Source organism: Drosophila miranda, chromosome XR (assembly GCF_003369915.1).
Source record: "Drosophila miranda strain MSH22 chromosome XR, D.miranda_PacBio2.1, whole genome shotgun sequence".
In the NCBI taxonomy this organism is placed as follows: Eukaryota; Metazoa; Arthropoda; class Insecta; order Diptera; family Drosophilidae; genus Drosophila; species Drosophila miranda.
Window position 1 is genome coordinate 9,085,291 of NC_046674.1, and position 21,410 is coordinate 9,106,700.

The 21,410-nt window shown below is 45.4% G+C and overlaps 5 protein-coding genes across 8 annotated transcripts; all 5 read right to left on the reverse strand.

Moving 5' to 3' along the window:
• Positions 1–1,275: 1,275 nt before the first annotated feature.
• On the reverse strand, positions 1,276–3,350 carry LOC108153715 (extensin-2). Its single transcript, XM_017283842.2, has 2 exons — positions 3,284–3,350; positions 1,276–3,179 (listed from the first exon to the last, which is right to left on the reverse strand). The coding sequence occupies exons 1-2, from the start codon at positions 3,284–3,286 to the stop codon at positions 1,413–1,415; spliced, it is 1,770 nt and encodes a 589-aa protein (XP_017139331.2). The 5' UTR covers positions 3,287–3,350; the 3' UTR covers positions 1,276–1,412.
• A 1,010-nt stretch (positions 3,351–4,360) lies between these two features.
• On the reverse strand, positions 4,361–6,405 carry LOC108165389. Its single transcript, XM_033387779.1, has 2 exons — positions 6,356–6,405; positions 4,361–6,207 (listed from the first exon to the last, which is right to left on the reverse strand). The coding sequence occupies exons 1-2, from the start codon at positions 6,356–6,358 to the stop codon at positions 4,468–4,470; spliced, it is 1,743 nt and encodes a 580-aa protein (XP_033243670.1). The 5' UTR covers positions 6,359–6,405; the 3' UTR covers positions 4,361–4,467.
• A 5,503-nt stretch (positions 6,406–11,908) lies between these two features.
• LOC108153782 lies at positions 11,909–13,931 on the reverse strand. Of its 2 annotated transcripts, none has more exons than XM_017283925.2 (2): positions 13,856–13,931; positions 11,909–13,786 (listed from the first exon to the last, which is right to left on the reverse strand). In XM_017283925.2, the coding sequence occupies exons 1-2, from the start codon at positions 13,856–13,858 to the stop codon at positions 11,990–11,992; spliced, it is 1,800 nt and encodes a 599-aa protein (XP_017139414.1). In that variant the 5' UTR covers positions 13,859–13,931; the 3' UTR covers positions 11,909–11,989. The 2 variants fall into 2 exon arrangements, with proteins under 2 accessions (XP_017139414.1, XP_017139413.1); XM_017283924.2 differs by having other exon boundaries at positions 11,909–13,804; positions 13,856–13,861.
• A 1,767-nt stretch (positions 13,932–15,698) lies between these two features.
• LOC108153709 (skin secretory protein xP2) lies at positions 15,699–17,338 on the reverse strand. Of its 2 annotated transcripts, XM_033387582.1 has the most exons (3): positions 16,939–17,338; positions 16,520–16,849; positions 15,699–16,455 (listed from the first exon to the last, which is right to left on the reverse strand). In XM_033387582.1, exons 2-3 carry the CDS (start codon positions 16,634–16,636, stop codon positions 15,742–15,744), a joined length of 831 nt encoding a protein of 276 aa, XP_033243473.1. In that variant the 5' UTR covers positions 16,637–16,849; positions 16,939–17,338; the 3' UTR covers positions 15,699–15,741. The 2 variants fall into 2 exon arrangements, with proteins under 2 accessions (XP_033243473.1, XP_017139325.1); XM_017283836.2 differs by having other exon boundaries at positions 16,520–17,338.
• Positions 17,339–17,430: 92 nt separating this feature from the next.
• LOC108153710 lies at positions 17,431–18,349 on the reverse strand. Of its 2 annotated transcripts, none has more exons than XM_017283837.2 (2): positions 18,244–18,349; positions 17,431–18,180 (listed from the first exon to the last, which is right to left on the reverse strand). In XM_017283837.2, the coding sequence occupies exons 1-2, from the start codon at positions 18,247–18,249 to the stop codon at positions 17,653–17,655; spliced, it is 534 nt and encodes a 177-aa protein (XP_017139326.1). In that variant the 5' UTR covers positions 18,250–18,349; the 3' UTR covers positions 17,431–17,652. The 2 variants fall into 2 exon arrangements, with proteins under 2 accessions (XP_017139326.1, XP_017139327.1); XM_017283838.1 differs by having other exon boundaries at positions 18,247–18,266.
• Between the last annotated feature and the right edge of the window lie 3,061 nt (positions 18,350–21,410).

Consider the following 21,410-nt stretch of genomic DNA (forward strand, 5'->3'; position numbering starts at 1 on the left):
TTTCTAATTTTTCTTCACTTTTCGTGGGAAAATTTGGAATCAGCAGTGTCAAAAGCCTCCGTTATCCCTAATATCAGAGCCCCAAAAGTATGCTATGCTCAAACAATTTTCATTTGCTCTTTTTCATGTAAAATTCACGTAGAAGTTGCTTCAAAGCAGCTCACAAGCCAAAATGAACCTGTATAAATTATAATGAACTTGTGATTCATGAAACAAGTTTCCGCTTCGCTGCCGGTGATATTCTCTGTTCGTGCTTGACGACAGAAATCGATTGTTTTATGTATCCTAGTTCGTAATTAATACAAATCTTCACTTTTAATAGATTTTACTTTTTATTTGTTTCCTGTTCTCGGTTTTCATAGTTTAGAAAGTGATCAACTTTGGGAATATATATTTCAAGATTGCAACTTCTGAAGAACCCGAAAATCGAAACTGGATTTGCTGGTTGGGTTCGTTAGGGGCACCTCAAAATCTGTGGCTTCAGACGACGCGGCGCGGCCAGAGCCTCTGACGGCATTTCGACCATCTTCGGATCATGACTCTGGTGTTTTGATGCTGTTGCACTGAACTGGCGATGACCGTCCCCTATGATCGAGCTCTAAGTGGAATGCGTTATCTCCGGCCGAATACGGTTTAAAAATGCTTTTTAATTATTTAAATAAATTGAATTTATTTCATAATAAGATGCCGATCGCCCATACATATAGACAATAGAATTTTGAATTTGGTTATTCAGGGTTTCATTTTCGATCTCCGAATTCCATCCCATCTTAAAGAGTGGCTTTACATTGAACAAGTCGAACACTTTAAAAAAGTGAAAAGTGGTCGCTTCTTTGGTGCCCTTGATGCCAAAATAAGCTTTTAAAGTAGCATTGTCTTGCATTGCTTTCCTGTACAAAGTAATGAGAAATCCCACATGGACCATCGTCACTCAAGTCTGGGAATGTGCAATAAAAATGCATCTTAAAAAAAAAAGAATTATGCAAACGAAGACCCTAAGGCGATCAGAGGCTCCTCGGTTTGTTCGGACCTTAATGGTCAAAAGAGATCTCCACATGCCTTAAATTGAGGATCAAGTAAACCATCATAGTAGTCGATATAATTTTTTAACAATCCAACTGAAGCAGCTACAGGATTACTGACTAGTGTTTCAGTGTGCGATGGCACTAGATTGTTATAACATCTATTTTTCACTATATTTAAAAGTTAAATAATAGTGATTGTGAAATAAAAAAAAAGCTGAATAAATGTATTTAGAAAGTGAACACCAATGGGTTATATTTTGTAACTGTTTTATTTTTGAATTTATCAATTTCGTTCCCTAACAATTTTTCGGTACAAGTGACCAAAGAACCCGAAACCAAAGCAGTGTTTGGCTGGGTTTGTTGGGGGAGCCTCAACTGCTAAACCGTTCAATATCTGTGGCGGCGGATGACGCGACGACGCTGGGTCTTGTAGCGGTATCCATCGGTGGCCGAGAAGCTGTGTGCTGGCTCGGAAGCAGCGGTCTCGTACTCAGCAGGAGCAGAGTAGGATGCAGCTGGGGCGGAGTAGGATTCAGCTGGGGCCGAGTAGGACACAGCTGGTGCGGAGGCAGCGGCCTGGTAGACTGGAGCTGGCGCAGAGTAGGATGCAGCAGGGGCAGAGTAAGTCTGAGCTGGGGCCGAGTAGGACACAGCTGGAGCAGAGGCAGCAGCCGAGTAGGACACAGCTGGAGCGGGAGCCGAGTAGGACACAGCTTGAGATGGGGCAGAGTAGGACACAGCTGGAGCCGAAGCAGCGGCGGTGTAGGATGGTGCAGGAGCGGCCTGGTAGACTGGAGCTGGGGCAGAGGCTGCTGGGGGCAGGTACTCGTTGGATGGCAGATGGCTCACATCACGACGGTGGCGACGGAGGACGCGACGACGCTGGGTCTTGTAGCGGTAGCCATCGGTGGCCGAGAAGCTGTGTGCTGGCTCGGAAGCAGCGGTCTCGTACTCAGCAGGAGCAGAGTAGGATGCAGCTGGGGCGGAGTAGGATTCAGCTGGGGCCGAGTAGGACACAGCTGGTGCGGAGGCAGCGGCCTGGTAGACTGGAGCTGGCGCAGAGTAGGATGCAGCAGGGGCAGAGTAAGTCTGAGCTGGGGCCGAGTAGGACACAGCTGGAGCAGAGGCAGCAGCCGAGTAGGACACAGCTTGAGCTGGGGCAGAGTAGGACACAGCTGGAGCCGAAGCAGCGGCGGTGTAGGATGGTGCAGGAGCGGCCTGGTAGACTGGAGCTGGGGCAGAGGCTGCTGGGGGCAGGTACTCGTTGGATGGCAGATGGCTCACATCACGACGGTGGCGACGGAGGACGCGACGACGCTGGGTCTTGTAGCGGTATCCATCGTTGGCCGAGAAGCTGTGTGCAGGCTCGGAAGCAGCGGTCTCGTACTCAGCAGGAGCGGAGTAGGATGCAGCAGGGGCCGAAGCAGCAACAGAGTAGGAGGCAGCAGGGGCAGAGTAGGACACAGCTGGAGCCGAAGCAGCGGAGGTGTAGGATGGTGCAGGAGCGGCCTGGTAGACTGGAGCTGGGGCAGACGCTGCTGGGGGCAGGTACTCAGAGGTTGGTGCGGAAGCAGCTCCCTGGAAGGGGGGCAGGTAATCGTTGGAGGGCAGATGGCTCACATCACGACGGTGGCGACGGATGACGCGACGACGCTGGGTCTTGTAGCGGTATCCATCGTTAGCCGAGAAGGTGTGTGCGGGCTCGGAAGCAGCGGTCTCGTACTCAGCAGGAGCGGAGTAGGATGCAGCTGGGGCCGAAGCAGCAGCGGTGTAAGATGGAGCTGGAGCAGAGTAAGATGCAGCCGGGGCCGAAGCAGCAGCCGAGTAGGACACAGCTGGAGCGGGAGCCGAGTAGGACACAGCCTGAGCGGGAGCCGAGTAGGACACAGCTGGGGCAGAAGCGGCAGCGGTGTAGGTAGCCTGAGCGGGAGCCGAGTATGAGGCAGCTGGAGCCGAGTAAGATTGTGCTGGAGCGGAAGCGGCAGCGGTGTAGCTGGCCTGGGCTGGGGCAGAGTAGGACTCAACTGGAGCCGAAGCCTCTGCGGCGTAGGAAGCAACTGGAGCCGAGGCGGCACCGTATGCGGGGGGCAAGTACTCGCTGCTAGGGGAAGTAGCTGCCACGGCGGCAACAAATGCGCAGATCAACAACAGTTTCTGCGAAAAAAAAAATAAAAAAAAAAAATTCGGAGAACGGTTAGGAGTTAGTTATCCTGTAGCGGCTGTGTGGGTAATCCTTTCGAGAAGGACGGTAGTAGTACCATTTTGCTGGCTTGGTCGGCTGTCCAGTTGATTCTAGAATGCAAATGGAAGTGATGCCTTAGCCAAAGTTCTGCTGCTTATTTATATGATTCTAATCATCGGCCACTGCTATACCTAATTAGCATTTGTCTTCTTAATTTATGAATTTCGTATTTAGTGACACCGCCAAAACATATCCATTATAGTTTTTGCAATCAGGTTTTGCAACGGGTTTCGGGCAGTCGAGTTCCCGCCGCGTGTGCTATTGCTTTTGCCGGCCCACTGGGGGTCCCCCTTTCTCCCCGCGCGGATCCGGCAATGAACCATCCATTTAATAACCAATAATGCCCAATTCCCCATATCAAAGATCAGGTTCCATTGTTACGTCCATCCGCACTCGTGAAATTTCTCTCAGATGAACGCGTGCCGCTGCTGATCCACGAACTCCATTTGCTTAATTACTTATAATTATATTTCGGTTTAATCAACTTTGAATTAATCGAGTTCTATGACTCCTCAATAAAACATGATGAGTAGTCGGATGTAGCCGAGAAAAGGCCGAAACAAAAAAAGGCCACTCGGTCCGTTTAAGATACTCAACATATTGATACAAAAAGAGCAGCACCTCTTACGTAGGTACGGAAATAAATCACGATCTCAATGTCGAAAGAGGAGCTCTGCTCTGACTGTCTAAGACGATTGCTTGAATGAAATCTGTGGACTAGCACCGATGCCTACACAATCTCGAAATACTTAAAATAGACACGAAACAGTTGATATCAAACTAGATCACATAGATATACATATGTGGGTTGGCTATTGCCAATTACGATCCCTAGACAAAGCAAAAACGAGCGATTCGCTACGAGGCGAATTCCCAGCCACAAAAGCAGAGCGAACAGAAGATCGGCGAGAGACACAATCCAGATTGATGAAATTGATTCGAAATAATCGAAGATCTATTATATTGATATAACAGATATAATTAACTAAGGTTCCCAAAAAGTAATGCCTTGAATATTATTTTTTATCGATTCTCAGACATTTTCAAAAATAAAACAACAAACAAATTTATGGAATCTTTATCGTATTATTATATTTCTTCAATGAAAAGGAAAGGAATGCAAAAAAAAATTCTTATTATAAAGTTTGCACTCCAAAATGAGTACAACTCGATCACTTAGTAGAACAGATCTGGCATGGTTTAATGACGACGGATCACAACACGCTTGTGGGTTTTGTACCGGTAGCCATCATCGGCCAAGATGTGAGCGGGAGCGGCCTCAACGTCGTTGGCAACGGGAGCCAAGTACTCGTTGGAGGGAGCGACGGCCTCCTGGACAGGGGGCAGGTACTCGTTGGAGAGCTCGTTGACATCACGACGATGACGACGGATCACCACACGCTTGTTGGTCTTGTAACGGTAGCCATCATCAGCCAGGACGGTATCGACAGCGGGAGCCAGGTACTCGTTGGAAGGAGCAACAGCCTCCTGGACAGGGGGCAGGTACTCGTTGGAGAGCTCGTTGACATCACGACGATGACGACGGATCACCACACGCTTGTTGGTCTTGTAACGGTAGCCATCATCAGCCAGGACGGTATCGACAGCGGGAGCCAAGTACTCGTTGGAAGGAGCAACGGCCTCCTGGACAGGGGGCAGGTACTCGTTGGAGAGCTCGTTGACATCACGACGATGACGACGGATCACCACACGCTTGTTGGTCTTGTAACGGTAGCCATCATCAGCCAGGACGGTATCGACAGCGGGAGCCAGGTACTCGTTGGAAGGAGCAACAGCCTCCTGGACAGGGGGCAGGTACTCGTTGGAGAGCTCGTTGACATCACGACGATGACGACGGATCACCACACGCTTGTTGGTCTTGTAACGGTAGCCATCATCAGCCAGGACGGTATCGACAGCGGGAGCCAAGTACTCGTTGGAAGGAGCAACGGCCTCCTGGACAGGGGGCAGGTACTCGTTGGAGAGCTCGTTGACATCACGACGATGACGACGGATCACCACACGCTTGTTGGTCTTGTAACGGTAGCCATCATCAGCCAGGACGGTATCGACAGCGGGAGCCAGGTACTCGTTGGAAGGAGCAACAGCCTCCTGGACAGGGGGCAGGTACTCGTTGGAGAGCTCGTTGACATCACGACGGTGACGACGGATCACCACACGCTTGTTGGTCTTGTAACGGTAGCCATCATCAGCCAGGACGGTGTCGACGGCGGGAGCCAAGTACTCGTTGGAAGGGGCGACGGCCTCCTGGACTGGGGGCAGGTACTCGTTGGAGGGCAGCTCGTTGACATCACGACGGTGGCGACGGTAGACAACGCGACGGTGGGTCTTGTAGCGGTAACCATCATCGGCGAGCTCATGAGCTGGGGCAGCCTCAATCTCAACTGGAGCTGGAGCGGCAACCTGGATGGGAGCAGCAATCTCGACTGGGATGGGAGCAGGGGCGGCAACCTGTGCGGGAGGCAGGTACTCGTTGGAAGGAGCGGCAACGGGAGGCAGGTACTCGTTGGAGGGCAGGTGGCTCACATCACGACGGTGACGGCGGAGTACCACACGCTTGTGGGTCTTGTAACGGTAGCCATCATCAGCCAGGACGGTATCGACAGCAGGAGCCAAGTACTCGTTGGAAGGAGCAACGGCCTCCTGGACGGGGGGCAGGTACTCGTTTGAAGGCAGCTCGTTGACATCACGACGGTGACGGCGGAGGACCACACGCTTGTGGGTCTTGTAACGGTAGCCATCATCAGCAAGCTCATGGGCGGGTGCTGCCTCAGCCTGGACGGGAGGCAGATATTCGTTGCTGGGAGCAGCGATGATCTGGGACTCCTGCACCACTGGGGGCAAGTACTCGTTGGAGGGCAGGTGGCTGACATCAGCAGCCACGGCTGCGATCACGGCAAAAGCGATCAGGAAGAATTTCTGTAAAAACACAGGAAACGATATGCCAATCAGTTTCAGTTTCAGGCAGAAAAAAAATAGTCCTTTAAAGCCGCGTTTGGCTTGTCTCCAAATGTTTGGGAGCCTATATATCTATAGACCGATTCGCCCTAAGGCTTACACTGCGTACCATCTTGTCCGTTGAGCTGCTTGTTCACACCAGTAAAACCGAAACTCTAATGATGAATACGCAGAACCTTTTGGTATTTATACAAATTCTCTGCTCTTCGCCACCGCCGCACATTACAGAGCTCGCATATTTCGCTCTGACCGCCGTCCACGTCGGCGCAGACGGCGAAGCCGACGCCGCAGCCCACGATCGGACCATCTTCGGACGCCCTGTAAATTCGCACGGCTTTTGGCTCTGCAGAGGTTCTAAGCCTCACTTGGGGCTCAACTAACACGCTCAGAGGCAGCGACAGCGACGGCAACGGCGACGCTTACATTCGCACAAAAAGCTCGAGAGAAGCTGAAAATGGAATAAAATCTTTAATGGCCAAAATCGTTCGCACGGATTCTCTTAATTGTTTTATTTAAGCATATGCAAAAGATTTTGATGGACATCAACGTTTTGGACAAGTCGAGCGCTCACAGATCCACACACATACGCACACACTCATTCGAGCCCAAAACAACTTTGCTCTCTCATGTTGTTTACACCTCTTTGTGCCTGATTGCTGTTTTTGGGGCTGCTTTGTTCCATTCAAGCCGCCGCAAAAATTGCGCTCGATTTAGATTCAAATGATGAGTTATTCGATTCAATAAAATTCGCTCACTTCGATAGTATCCGTACACAGGCCGAGGCAGCATCAGCTCATTGTTTGTCATGTCTGTCGTCGCTGTTCATTAATCAACAAATAGGAACTGCCAAAGCGCGCCATTCGGTTTATGAAAAAAGATTATATAATTGTGCTGTTTGCCTAAGAATTAGGCAATTTTTTGTAAACTGACTGCCGGATATCGAATTTTCGCCTATTGTGATTATTTTCAAGAATGCCAACAACAAAGAGTGAAAAATCTGTTGTAAATCCTATATCGAAGGTGGATAGGAGATTAATTTCTTAGGAACAAAGATGATTTTCTGTAATTTTAGAAACTCAAATACAACACAATTAGCAAGCTGTGTATATTGTTGTTGGATTCTGGGACCGACACAGCCGCCCGAGGCATGAACGAAGGATAACCCAGAAGAGAATTTAGGTATCAATACACCGCCCGCCAATACCACGAAACATCGAACGAAAATTAAAATGGACTTTGTTCCTGATTTTTTCTTGGTATTTTATAGTCATTTCTTACATCGACTCGTCTGTTGATCCTGGGCAGGAATATTCAAAGCTTATTGGTGCCGAAACGTTTTATGCTTCCCCAAAAAACATCTTCTCTAAATAAAATACACCCCTACGCTCTATCAATTAGCACTATACCACCGATCGACTTGTTAAAAGATAAAGCAAACATAGCAATTGTTTTATGCAGCAGTAGCCATAACCATGATTAATGATCCTCTTCAAAGTAGGAGAAAGATTTGGCAATGTTAAAGTTGATATGCAACGGATAGATAGCCGAAAACACACAGCCATGAGAAGCAGGGCTCGTTAGAGGGGCTAAGAACTAATCGGTTCCGTAAAATTGAAGGGTAAACAATGACTAACAGATGCTGATTGATTCTTCTAAATACACAGCATAAACCATGTATGTTTTTTATTATAGATGGGTCTATGTACACTTCTGAAAGTCGAGGTCATGGAAACACTCGACAATATCTATCGGGGTACCCCAAATGGAAGCAGAGCTATTGACGGACGTCTATTGGCTCTGACGAGGAGGATGGGGATGGTTGATGGATGGTTGTCACGCGCCACTGTTCGACGCCTCAAGACGAAAGTTGAACCATAGAGAAGATATCTATTGTTCTGTTTATAGCACCAGTTTCTGCTAATTAACTTGGGCCATAAAAAAGAGTTCGGCAACACCAAGTATCAAATAACAATTGTATAATTTATCCTATCTCCAAATGCATTAAGATTAAGAGTCTTACATTTCTAGTTTTGGCTAAGAATCGGCTGAAACAATGAAGTAGATCATTTCATTTCCTGTGTGTTGTGTGCAGCACTAAAACTAGAGTCGCTAACTATTAACGAGCACAATTTATGGCTTTGCTAATTTACATTTCAATCTCCCGCCAAATCTGAGAAACTGCTCTATTCTAGCATATTCTATTGTGGTCTATTCTGGTCCAGTTCTACAGCCCATAAACGTTCTACACGCACATGCTGCTGCCAGTCAATAGATCACGATCAGTCGACCAACGCATTATTGTCATCAGCATTATTATTATCCATCAGCAGCAGGCAGCATCGAAATCAGCATCGGATGCCCGGCAAGCCGGTCTGAACACACTTAAAAGTGCCATTTCGGAATTGATGTTTATGCTGAAATCGCAAAAATATGCAAATTAGTGAATGGCAGCCCCCAGACTGTGTCCCATCTCCAATCTCCATAGAATGGCAGCGGCAGCCCAGACAAAAAAAGTCTCATAATGGTCAAACACAATATAAATATTGTCAAACGCTGTTTTAATAAGTCAACGTGGGCCCCGAAATTAACGTATCGTATCCCACAAATAGAAACTAGGAGAGCGGAACAGCGAAAGGAGATCTGTGATTGTACTATCGGATAATGGATGAGATTGGTCAGAGACCGTCCCCATGTAGAGCTCCCCTTTTCTTGTTTCAGCCTTAAGTGTGGGCCTTGTTTTTTTATTTTTGCATAATCCCAGGGGCCGCGTCGCTCTGTCTAACAAAAACCATTTCGCTCGGGCTTAATTTATGCAAATTCTATTCTAATTAATATTAAAACCATTTGTTTTTTGCGCTGTCTATGAGCTTAGGAGGCGGCAAACTTCTTTCTCGTGGCAGCAGCCTTTCCTTTGCTGTGGCCCCCTAATACTCACACGAGCTAGATCATTTTGCATTTAAGGGTAGCTTAAGGAGGGAAATTTTGATTGGTTTAGTGATCAACTTTGGCGTGAGAAATTTTTATAAAATTAATTAATAAAAACATAAGTTTGAATTGAATTTATTAATTATTATTGGTTGTTTTATTTTTTAATTATGTATATTAATTATACGTAATAAAAATATTATTATCCAATGTTATAAATTTTTGTTAATTAATTGTATTCATATATAAATAAAATGAATTTTTTTTTTTATTACAATAAAATATGTTGATAAGATTTTAACTTTTTTTTATAATTTTAGTTTATTATGAAATATAACAAAATAATTTTGCCATCGGAATATTATCGGATTGAATAAATAACAATTGTATTAAAGCTCTATATTTTTATATAATTATTTCATAAACTAATAATTAAATTTACATTTTTTTAAGCACAGTTTAAAGATTATACAAATTAAAATGAGATCCTATCTTTGAGATACTCTACCTTCTACCTAACAACAATACTCCTTAAATTGAAAGAGCATACACTTTTCGTTATGTTAAGCGCATAATTGGCACTTGCCAAGTACACGTTTTAGTCTTTTATGATAAATTCAGCTTTTGTTTTAGCTATTTTACATGCTCTTTTTTCCACCAAAAACTTAAATGTATGATAAATCATTCTGGAAACCAGTTCTCATCTTCCGAGCGTCCGAGTCGGCGACTAGAAAGTGCCCCCATCGCCATGCAGCGCATCTCCACCGTCACGAAGAAGACAAAACGAAAACCAAAGATTTCTTAAAAAAAAAAAACATAAAGCCAAGAAGAGTGGAAGAACAAAAAAAACTTGCGCACACTTTTAACGCACGGCTTGGGGCCCCCATAAATAATTTACATATACGCGTGGCAGCCGAAATTTGGCAATTTCCTTTCAAATCGCTTGGCAATGTAATGATGCTCTGGCTGATTCCCAATTTGAATTCTGATTCTTTGTAGCCAGGCAGCGGCTCTTCGAGTGGTTAGCGGATCGAATGATGGGAATTGAAGTACGATTGAGGCTTGAAATTATATTTTTAGTTGTCGGCTGTCTAAAATTAATTATGTTGCTGCCAAGTGTCTGAGAATTAATCATCTTGTGGGCCCCCATTCGGCTATGTTTAACATATGACGCAAGGCGGAATTACATGAGATCGGATCGGATCAGAGCAGCAGATCTTATCGCCCGACAAATTCTTTACAATCATAGAACGTAAATATCACGCTGTAACTCTCAGCTTGAGGAACATTAAAGCCAATAAAAATGGTTCCCAAAAGAAGCGGGCGGGCATGCGGATCATTGAACTCCATCTCCACATCTCTACGATAAGCCCCCACTCACTCGCTTTGCATAGCTACAATATAAGCGGACCGAAATTCGCACAGATTGTTCCCAAAATTTATATCTCTGTAATGAGCCGCCGCTGAGCCACGAGCCGGGGCTCCTAGCTGGGTCAGGTTTTGGCCCTCTCGCAGTTCCCTCTTTGTTCAATTTATGCAAAGCCCCACCGCTCCACACGCTCATGCCTCCAGAGAGTTTTGTTTGATCTCTGAAAGTTTGCCATTAATTATTTTAATTTAATGCTACTTGTACCCCCCTTTTTTTGTGGACATTGTGGCTCACTTAACTGAGTTAATTTCGGGAGGTAGGCGAACTGTGCTGATTTATGGGCCAAAACTAAGAGCTTTCTATTAGCCCCGCTATTGCTGCAGCTGCAGGAGGATCGGGTCAAGCCCGTAGTGTAGTGACCTACAGGCTAAGATAGATGCTATCGCCTACATTTGATTAAGGAGATGGCAGTCAAATATTGACATTGATTGGCGAATATAACCATTGAGTGGGCCCCCGCCCTCGTTGCCAAAAATACGTGTGTATTCATATACCGAAAAATATCAAAAATCGTTTGATCGTCCATGTCTTGCATACTCAAAAGGTGGTTTGTTTAGCCAGGTCAATACATACTGAAAGAGGGCTGTCCCATTGAAACTGTTTGTCGGTTCAGTTTCAGTTTCTGCTTCTTTATCTCTATGCAGTCCGATGTGTCTTCTCTTCCGATGAAACAATAGATTTTGTTTTATTTGTGTTTTGTGTTTTTATTTTTATTTTGATTTTAGTTTTTAGTTTATTGGATTTGCATGAGAATCGAATCTAAATTATCGCATAAATTTATGTCGACAATTCATTTTGCCCATGTGTGTGATTTTCAATATTTGCCTTCCTCTCCCTCTTTCTCACTATATGAATCTTTTATACTTTTCTGAGTGTCTGAGTGTCTGAGTGCACTAGTATGGGTTTGCTATTGACGCGCTGAACTAGTTTCCTTTCCTTATGGATTTATTGATATTTTTCCATCAAAATAAAAGCAGCTAAAGTCATTGTCAAAAGGCAAATGTTTAAAATGGTCTACACGTGTATCATAATCATAAGTGATTTTTATGCGAGAACTTGAAGACAGAACTCTTAAGGTTAAGTGCTTATAAGCAAAGAATAAGGAAATCGAAATCAACCCAATGTGGTGATCGAAATGGCCGCCAAAAAGAATACAACCAGAACATCTTGTACTCCTATTAACTTTGAAAGAATTTTAGTGTTAACCTGTGTTAAGCGCACAGAAAAAGCTATATTTAAAGCTTTAAAAAGCATAGCCCCAACCGGAAATGGGAGCTTTAGAGAGATTGAGCGCCCATGAGTATGCTATTGTTTGACTGCTCTTGTAGCCGAATGCTGCTAAGTATAATTCATTTTTGAGTATTTATAAGATTATTTTGTACACAAAATTCAATACTCAAACGAGTGTTTGGGCTTCGTGTAGTGATAGCCATCCTCACGGTAGTCCGTATCGTGCTCTGAGGCGGCTGTTCCTAAGTCAAAGTCATCATCCTTTGAGCTGCTGTGCCTGTTCAAACTGGATTTCCTGCCTTTTTTGGGGGCAGCCGCATAGGCAGCCTGTGGGCTACTGGCTGCGAAACCCAGTGGGAAAGTGGGATCGGTATCGTCATCCGCATCATCAAGATCCGCGTCCGTCACTAGAACCGACCGTTGATTGCCATTGACAGAGACCAGAGCATGATGATGGCCATGGCCATGGTGCACGCTAGGATCGCTGTAGAAGTTGCCATCGATGATGTTAGTGTCCTGCTGGTTGCCCAGAGCATTCGTTGGTCCCTGCAGATGCGGCTGCCCGAACACATTGCCATTGAGAACGTTTAGACCTTGGTAGTTGGAACGGTTGCGTGGACGTCCAGAGCGCAAACGTGGCACCACTTGACCCGCTGCCAGTTGGGCGCCCAAAGATGGATCAAATTGATTCTGAAGAGGCGCCTGTCCAGCACCAAGCTGAGCACCGAACGGAGGAGGACTCGGCTGATTCGGCCTCTGTCCAAGAGGAGCCTGGCCAACTCCCAGCTGAGCGCCCAGAGCGGGATTTCCGAGTTGATTTGGCTGTTGGGCAGCGGGCAGTTGACCTCCGAATTGTGCATTGGGGTCATACTGATTCTGGAGCGGTGCTTGTCCACCCGCCGGCCGTTGAGCGGCTGCACTAAATGATGGATCGAAAGGGCCGCCAGCAGCAGGAGCTTGACCCGCGGCGGGTAACTGGGCACCGAAAGAGGGGTCAAACTGATTCTGGTTGGGAAATGCTTGACCTGCAGCCAACTGAGCACCGCCAACAGGCACGGGGAAGCCTGCAGTGCCCAGCTGAGCAGACAGCGATGGATCGAAGAAGAAGTTGTTTCTACCATAGCCGCCGCCGTATCCGCCTGGACGAGAGGGTTTCTGTGGACGCTGGCCATTGCCCTGAACAGCCAACTGTCCACCGGCTGGAATCGGAGCTCCTTGATTGGCAGGCAGCCCAGCACCTGGAACCAAAGCGCTTGCAGGTAATTGAGCTCCAAGTGGATCCGACGGACCACAGCCCGGAGGAGCATTGCCAGGTCCTGTAATCTGGCAGTTGGGCAGGAAACCTGCTCCTGTTGGCGCCTGTGCTCCAGTGGGTGCCTGGGCTCCGGCTGGCAATTGCTGTCCTCCTGGGAGATCTGGGCGGGTGAGCGAGTTGAGTTCCGAGTCCTGCGACTGGACGTTGATCTGGGTGTGCGTGTGAAACACAGAGTTGGGGGCACTGGCGTACGTTATGCGGTGGGGACGGCGACGTCTATATACGACTTGGCTGGCCGCCGGAGTGAACAGGTCCCCACTATTATCCGTTCGGACATGCGGCTTGTCGTGTTTGTAATGGATATGTTCGGTCTTCACCTCCGGCTTCTTGTCGTAGTGATGGTAGTGATCCACGCGCTGTTTCTTGGGTTCCTCGTGGTGGTAGTGCTGCTCCTTGTGGTGATGCTGATGGCGGGGTGGTTCGTCGTGTTCCTCCTCCTTGTGGTAGACCACGCGCTCACTGGTGTGCTTCTCCTTTTTGTAGAAGGGCTGCTCCAGGTCATCCTTTTCCTCCGACGGTGGCAGATAATTATAATGCTCGTCATCATCATGGTGGCGATGATGCTTATGGTGTTTCACATGGGAAACATCTGCCAGGCAGACAGCCACCAGGATGCACAACAGCAGGGCACAGAGGAATTTCTGTGGAATGAAAGTTACCTAAGAATTAGTCAAGCTTAGCCGTACTTAAGTTCCTCATTGATCTCTCACCATTGTGCAAATGCCAGTGAAGCTTATCCGTTCTAGATGCAACTTTTATACAATCTTTGGGGATCCAATTGAAGTGCATTCGAGCCCCCAAAACCCCAACGAAACCGAAACTAAAGGCCAGAAACCTGTTGGCGGTAGCGTGAGAAATTCATTTGATGCTTTATGTGACCCATTTGTTCTCATTGAATGTTCGCAATTTAAATACAAATGAATATTCCAGCAAAGCACAGCGAAAGTACGCCGTAAATTTGTCACAGATCAAAGCGCTAGAATTTATCGATCCCACCCCTCAGTGATAAGTGGGGTTTTTGATCCTATTCTCAAGCCAGAGACACTCTTCGATAACTGTATCTGCAATTAATTTTGCAAAAAAGTTTGGCCAAACAAACATAAATGTTCCCATCAACAAATTGGTGTTTCGATTGATATATGTATATATTATTATTATAATATGTTATATTCGCGCACAAAAGATGAACATCTGTTGAAAAAACAAGAAAACCGAAAACGGATAATCATAGAATATTAGCATATCTACAAGATTGCCGAATCTGGTTTGGCCTGGCCATTATAGCCAAAATAAACAAATAAAATGGCTGTGGTTACCCTACCCCTTCTACGGGTTTAATCATTCTCATTCTCTCTCTCCCTCTCTTTCACTCTCTCACTCTACCTCGTGCAGTGTGTGCCTTTGGCGGAGGGAAACCGCTGAGGCTGGTGTGAGCAGCGAAAAAGAGGGAGACAGATGTAGCAGAAAAATAGTAGTAAATAGTAGTAGTAAAATGGAAACAGATAAACAGAAACAAAACAGGTCATTAGTTAGAAAGGGGATAACCGAAGATCAAGAATTAACATTAGAACATAACTAGCGGTCGTGGGTACTCTCTTTGTCTGTATATTTTGCCTGTATCTCATGGGAGTGCTATACAAATTCCGAGAGATCCCCCTCGCCGCATTAGCCAAAAAATCAATTCGAACAGCCATACAAAAAGACAGAGCGAGGGGGAGCATTCGGCAGTTAAATCTGGCGCTTACGTATAATTACACTGAGAGAAAAATTAATTAGTAAAAAGAAAGAGACCCATTTTCAAATTAAATATTCGGTTTTCGAATACTAACATAGAAAAATAACATATAATTCACCTTGATTACATACATATATGATCTATTGATTTATTAAACTTATACGATATATTTTTTACAAATTTAGCTTGCAGTTGTCTTTAGAAAGGGGAAAAACAGAGGTTCCACGTTAGTCATGTTCTATTGTTATTTCTTTAACTTCGTTCATCCTCTCTCCAGCTATTGATCTACTCGATTAGAATTTTAGAGTATTTTAACTCTTTTCATTTTACCGCTACCGCCCATTATTTCGCCTCTCTCTCGCTCTTCTCACACACGCACACTGCACGAAGAAGGTGGTGTGAGAGAGAGAGAGAGAGAGAGAGAATGAGTAAGCGGGTGTAAGGTGTACCATTGCAAATGGATTTGGTTATTTCCTCTATAATAGTGATCCGATATGATCTAGATTCGACAGTCTAGTATATATGGTAAATTCTTTACGATTCTGCGTTTTCTCATATTTTCAAAATTGTGGATGCCACAGATTCTCGTCTTTTGAGGGCGTGGAAAGGGGTGGTCCGAAACTGGTAAATACCCTTGATTCAGTATGATATCACAGCTCTAGCTACTATAGTCTGTGGGATCCAGGCGCTCATGGGGATTCGGCTATTGATTCTGATCTAGTATATACTTTTTGTGGTTGAAAACGCTTCCTTCTTTAGATTAGCTGAATTTATCATTTCACACCCAAAAAAAGTAAGAGTTCTACAGAAATGAGGTACATAATCGTTTATTTCGGTGTCGTTTTTCTGGGGTTTCCCACCTTAAGCACGGTGCCTCAGGACGCGACGACGCACGGTCCTGTATCTGTAGCCCTGGCTGGACTGGGGCTGGCTGTAGTCGTAGCCGGAGCGGGCTGGAGCCGGGGCAGAGGCGGCAGCCTCGAAGGCTGGGGCTGCCTCCGGAGCCTGGAAGGAGGGGGCTGGGGCGAAGGACTGTACTGGAGCGGGAGCTGGTGCAGGGGCAGCGAAGGACTGGACGGGAGCGGAGGCTGCAGCAACGGGTGCAGGGGGCACATAGGAACGGACAGGAGCCGGGGCAGAGGCAGCAGGCTGGAAGACTGGAGCGGGAGCCGGAGCAGGAGCAGCAACTGGAGCCGGAGCGGAGGCAGCAAAATGATGCTGCCGCACTGGTGCTGGTGGCACATAGGAACGGACTGGAGCCGGGGCAGAGGCAGCAGGCTGGACGACTGGAGCTGGTGCAGGAGCAGGGGCGAAGGACTGGACGGGTGCGGAGGCAGCAGGTGCTGGGGGCACGTAGCTTCTAGATGGGGCTGGGGCTGATTCAGCAGCCTGGAACACTGGTGCTGGAGCTGGCGCTGGAGCCGGGGCAGCCACTGGAGCCGGAGCGGAGGCCGCAAAATTATGCTGTACCTGAGGGGCGGGCTGATAAGACCTCACTGGAGCGGGTGCTCCGTAGTTGTAGCCACCATCGGCGGCCACGCAACCAACCAAAGCCAGAGCCAAGACGAGGAATTTCTGTGGGAAGTGGAACGGTAATCCGCAGGCCAGATAGGATAGGGAACAGCTGCTAGATCCTTACCATTTTTGATGATCTGTGTGCTGATGGGGCAACGAATCGAATAATATCTCTATGCTGGGGCTCCTGTACTTTTATACGAGTCGCCGATTCTGCGGACTTAAACGGAAGTGCTGCCATATCATAAATCAATAGAACCCCCAAAACGTTTTTCTCCGCATTTTGTCTCGAAAAATTTGTTTAATTAGCCAAATACCTTCGACCGCGCCACTAGATGTGTGGCTCGTCTCCATCCATTCCACTCCACTCCACTCGGTCGGGTCGGGTGTACCGGAGTGTATGGATTATAAAAACTCTCATTTTTTGGCTGTCAATCGTCAGAGAACCGCGACTCTATTCGATTATAAATATTCATAAGGATACCATGCTATACCATATTGCAGCATTATTTTTTTGTTGCCAAAAATCGAATTATCACAAACCTGATATTTCGCTTTTGCTTTTTGTTTGAGAAAATGTATATTTAACTCGATTAGGCTCCACCGTCTACAACTATACACCGAGATACTTTTAATGACGGTGATCAGTGGCCCAAACAGTAGCTGGCTCTCTTCAGGGAGTTATTGATACACGACACACACGATTCCAGGCCACGATATTTGGATAGTTATCAGGTCATAAACTATCCGAGTCAACCATTAGCTTCAGCCGCTTATTGAAACAATATCTAATGCCAAAAGTTAATGACTTAATGTGCCACTTGATAGGTTGAATGATACGTTGATTGATTATCTGAAAGATGGATAGATCATAGGGAAGTCTCAAGAGCAAACAGACAGTTCAAAGCGAAGAGTCTTCCCCCCAAAAGGTTAACGTCTTCTGTGGCCGTTCTTTACGCAATAACTTAGGCTTTTTGTGGGATTTGGGACACCAAATGACTGACCCTAATGGCCCTATAATATGATTTTCGTTGATGTTGTTCTGCGCTTTCTTTATTGTCTAAATACTAATTCTGGAATATGCAAATCCATTGAGGATCGAATCGCGTCAGACATGCAAATAAACGTATCAAAATGTATTTTTGCATTTCTCTGTTCGTTTCTGTTCTGCTCCATCGGGAATTAGCATTAGAATATAGTTTGCGGTGTGTGGGTTAAACCACAAACCAGTCGTCGAGTTGCCCTGACGGAATTTTTTTAATAGATCTCTTCGGGCTGCTCGTACTGCTCGCTCAGCGATGATGCAGCTCCCTGGGGGGGCAGGTAGGTGCGCCTGGGGGCAGCAATCGCGATCACCTGGGGAGCTGGACGAACAACTGACAGCACCCTTGGGGCTGGTGGCAGATAAGTACGCTGTGGCAACACCACAGGACGCTGCTGAACCACCACAGGAAGCTGCTGAACCACCACAGGACGCTGCTGCACCACCTGCACCTGGGGACGGGAGATGATTTGATGCTGGACTGCCCTCGGAATGGAGACCACCTGAACAGGAGCCGGCCTGTAAACCGATACCACTCTCGGGGCAGGAGGGAGATAAGTGCGCTGTGGCACCACAACAGATTGAATCACAGGGCGCTGCTGCACCACCTGCACCACCTGCGGACGGGAAACGATTTGTTGCACTTGAACTTGGGGCGGCAGGTAAGTCCTCGACAGAGAAGTTGCATCAACGTGGCCCAGGAGGAGCAGGACGGCCGCTCCAAAAGTCACAAATAAAACGCGCTGAAAGGAAAAGAGAACTTCAGTTTCGAAAAATTATAAGAGTACAAGCTCCAGAATGCCCACCACCATGTTGATCAGTCGAAGTCGAACAATTGAACTGTTTTTTTGAAAGCTGGATCATTTGGTATTTATAAGGTCTCTTAAAAATTACTTAGTATAGATATAGATTTGCATATGTATGGGATTGTAAGCATTTGGAAGATGCGACTGCGCCTCATTTAAAATAAGCAGGTTAGGAGATATTGGGTTCAGAGATCTGCAATAAAACAATTTTTTGGGGGGAATCAATACAAAATGGAAGCAGCGAAACAAGACAATAAAATCCATTAAATCTTATTTCAGACAGAATCTTTCACTTTTTGAAAGTACTGCGGAAAATATGTGTAGATTGAAGTAAAGCCAACGAGGGCATACTCTACCTAATGTTTATAGATATGAGAGAAACATAAATATACTCTACCTGTCAACAGCTAAGGAATGGTTGCTTAAACTATACGAAAACGGGTTGACGGCTTGTGGCTGGGGATGGGGCTCTCTCCAAAAGCTGTAACCTGTCCATGACCATAATTCTAGAGAACTTGTAGCCAAGATCTTAAAAGAAATCTTTGTTCAAGGTTCCCTTAAAAACAAGATCAAAGAAATGTACATCACACTCAAGCATGAAGAGATTTTATCTTAATTTTTAAATTATTTCTAGGGTGAGGGTTTCTTTTTGAATTTAAATTAAGGTTTTTTTAAACCTAATTCTACTCATATGAATAATATTTGTGAATTAAAGTTGTTGTTTTGTCTGAGATGCTCCAAAAAGGCATTTCTACGTGAGTTTTACACGAAGTCTACACCCTGCAGACTATATATTACGCATACTTTCAGGCTGTACTGCGAATATCTGGCAAAATGTATTTTTAACGAGCGGCAAGTATGGAGGTGAATCAAGTACAGTGCGAACTAAGGCCAGACAAGCCTGGCCCCTAGCCCTTAAAGCCGCAGTGAGACCCCCGTTGGAATAGAGGATTGTCCTGGAACGCCTGGAGTAGAGTTAGCCTGAGAGAGCGGAGCTTAAGGCTTTATTCACGGTGTAACCTCGACTTAAGTTCCGCAAGATGTACGACTCGTGTAAATAAAACCAACTAGCATTCTTATTTGCCACTGAGGAAAAATTATCAATTTGTTTCAGAGATTCCACAATCCGCAAGACGAGCAAAATTGTTGCCCAATGTATGTGCTCTTTATGCTGATTTATACAGCTTGAAAGCTGATATCATCACATTCCTAAAAGAAACAAATGTTTTTAAATAAATAAAAGTAGTAATAAAAAAAAAAATAAGTACGCCAGTGATACTGTAAGTTGGTTTAATAACTTTAGCCGTAATCTAGCTTTAAATAAATACATAAATAAATGATAAAACAGCTTGACATAAATTGTTGTTGTATTTTGAATGAACTTTAACTTTTTGTTTGCTGTTCTCGGTTTCTTTCAAGAATTGCAAGAAGGCTGCCAAATATTCAGTGAGTATTTTTACTTGGCTTCCGTGGCCAGCAGCTAATTGATGTACACAACTCTCCGGACTCGTCTGCCCCCCTGCCTGAAGATTAATGTATAGCATTAGATGGTGGGTCTATGCTGGGGGATTGATAAGCAGTTTAAGAAATTATTTGCATTAAGCGAGGCAGGAATTTGTGGTTTTAGCAGGAGAAGAAATATGAATAGAACAAAACTTGTTCTTAATTATGCCTAATATGAGAATTTATATGTATACACTAAATTCTAAAGCATTCACTAAACTAATTGAACAGGTTTCTGGATGGTACGAGTGGCTTATGGCTAACTAACGAAAATCGGTTCGGTTTTACGATTCTACGGGGAGTTGTGCAATTTCCGATCTGCGTCATGTTGTTCCTACGCGTGGGATACACATTTGGTATTTCCAACAAAAATACCTTCCATCTAAAAGATACATTTATTATGATATATATTTATGTGTATGTATATTCGGAATTTAAACCAGTTTACCGTTGTCTGGCATTTACCCAAGATCCATCTAATTAAACCGCAAACAAAAATGATTTCGGATGAAGTAATCAGAGCTGAATTTATATACACACGTATACTTAGCGAACGAATGATGGCTGAGAACTCATTTAAATGCCGGAAACATTGAGGTAACACATGGGTAGATCAGGTCAATACACACATCGAACAACCCCGGACAAATTGGCCTGAAAGATGAGTCCGCTAACAGCCATTTAGCGTGAGTAAACGGCATAGCATCGCATCTCGAATTTCCAGTGAGCTATAGCATAACGCTTTATGATCACTCAAGTGACGAAGACTGTATCTAAGGCATGACGTATGCGTTTGATATTAATAAAACCAGATTTTATCGATGGCTGCGCGATTTTATGAAGCTCGTGTTTGTTTGGCTCAAAGATACGCCCTAAAGATTGCGTAATAAATTAAGAAAAAACCCCCCCAAAAAAAAAACTATAAAAAGAACAGCATAAAATTATAAATTACGCTTAGTTCAACGATCGACCTAGCAGTTGTTTGGGGAGGGTTCTGTTCTGTTCCGTTCGATTCCGTCCTGGGAAGCTGTCATTATCAAAGTTTGAACTTTGTTGGAAAGAAATATAATGATGCATTGATGACAAGAGACAATTAATTTTGGTAATCAATTCGCATAACGGAATTAACTGTAGACTTTGAAGAATTCCGTATGCGATAAAAGTTGCAGTTTCGTATTAATTAAATCTAAACTTAATTAAAAACAAAGCATGCAAATGGCTCAAAATCGATTTAAGAGCAAGTTTTGGCTTGTGGATCGAGATCCATTAGTTGTGCTTGCAGAAATAACAGGAATCCGGGCGAACAGTGGGTCAGGAGCATGAGGGAAAGTGGGTCTCGCCTCTGTCCTTGCCACAAACCGCAAGCCAAGGCAAAGGTCAGTGTAAAGAAGGGAACTGCATCACCAACCGGTTGCCAACTGGAGGCTGTTTCCCCATCTGTGGTTGATCCACAGATCTCTGGATGATGCTGATATTGCGTGAAGGGCGACCTTGGTCATTACAGCTGCAGTGAGTAATTGCGATAATGTGGAGTCTGATAAAGAGAGAGAGAGAGAGAAGGAGAGAGCGCCTGACTTTGTTTCAAGCGGAACTTTTTGGGAATTTATGCAAATCTCTGAATGCTCTTATAAATAAAACATTCCACAAACAGTTTCACATAAATG

Coding starts and splice junctions, on each gene's coding strand:
- LOC108153709 (XM_033387582.1), bottom strand. CDS start 16,636: ATGGCAGCACTTCCGTTTAAGTCCGCAGAATCGGCGACTCGTATAAAA. Junction 16,456..16,519: donor CACACAGATCATCAAAAATG/GTAAGGATCTAG, acceptor CACTTCCCACAG/AAATTCCTCGTCTTGGCTCT.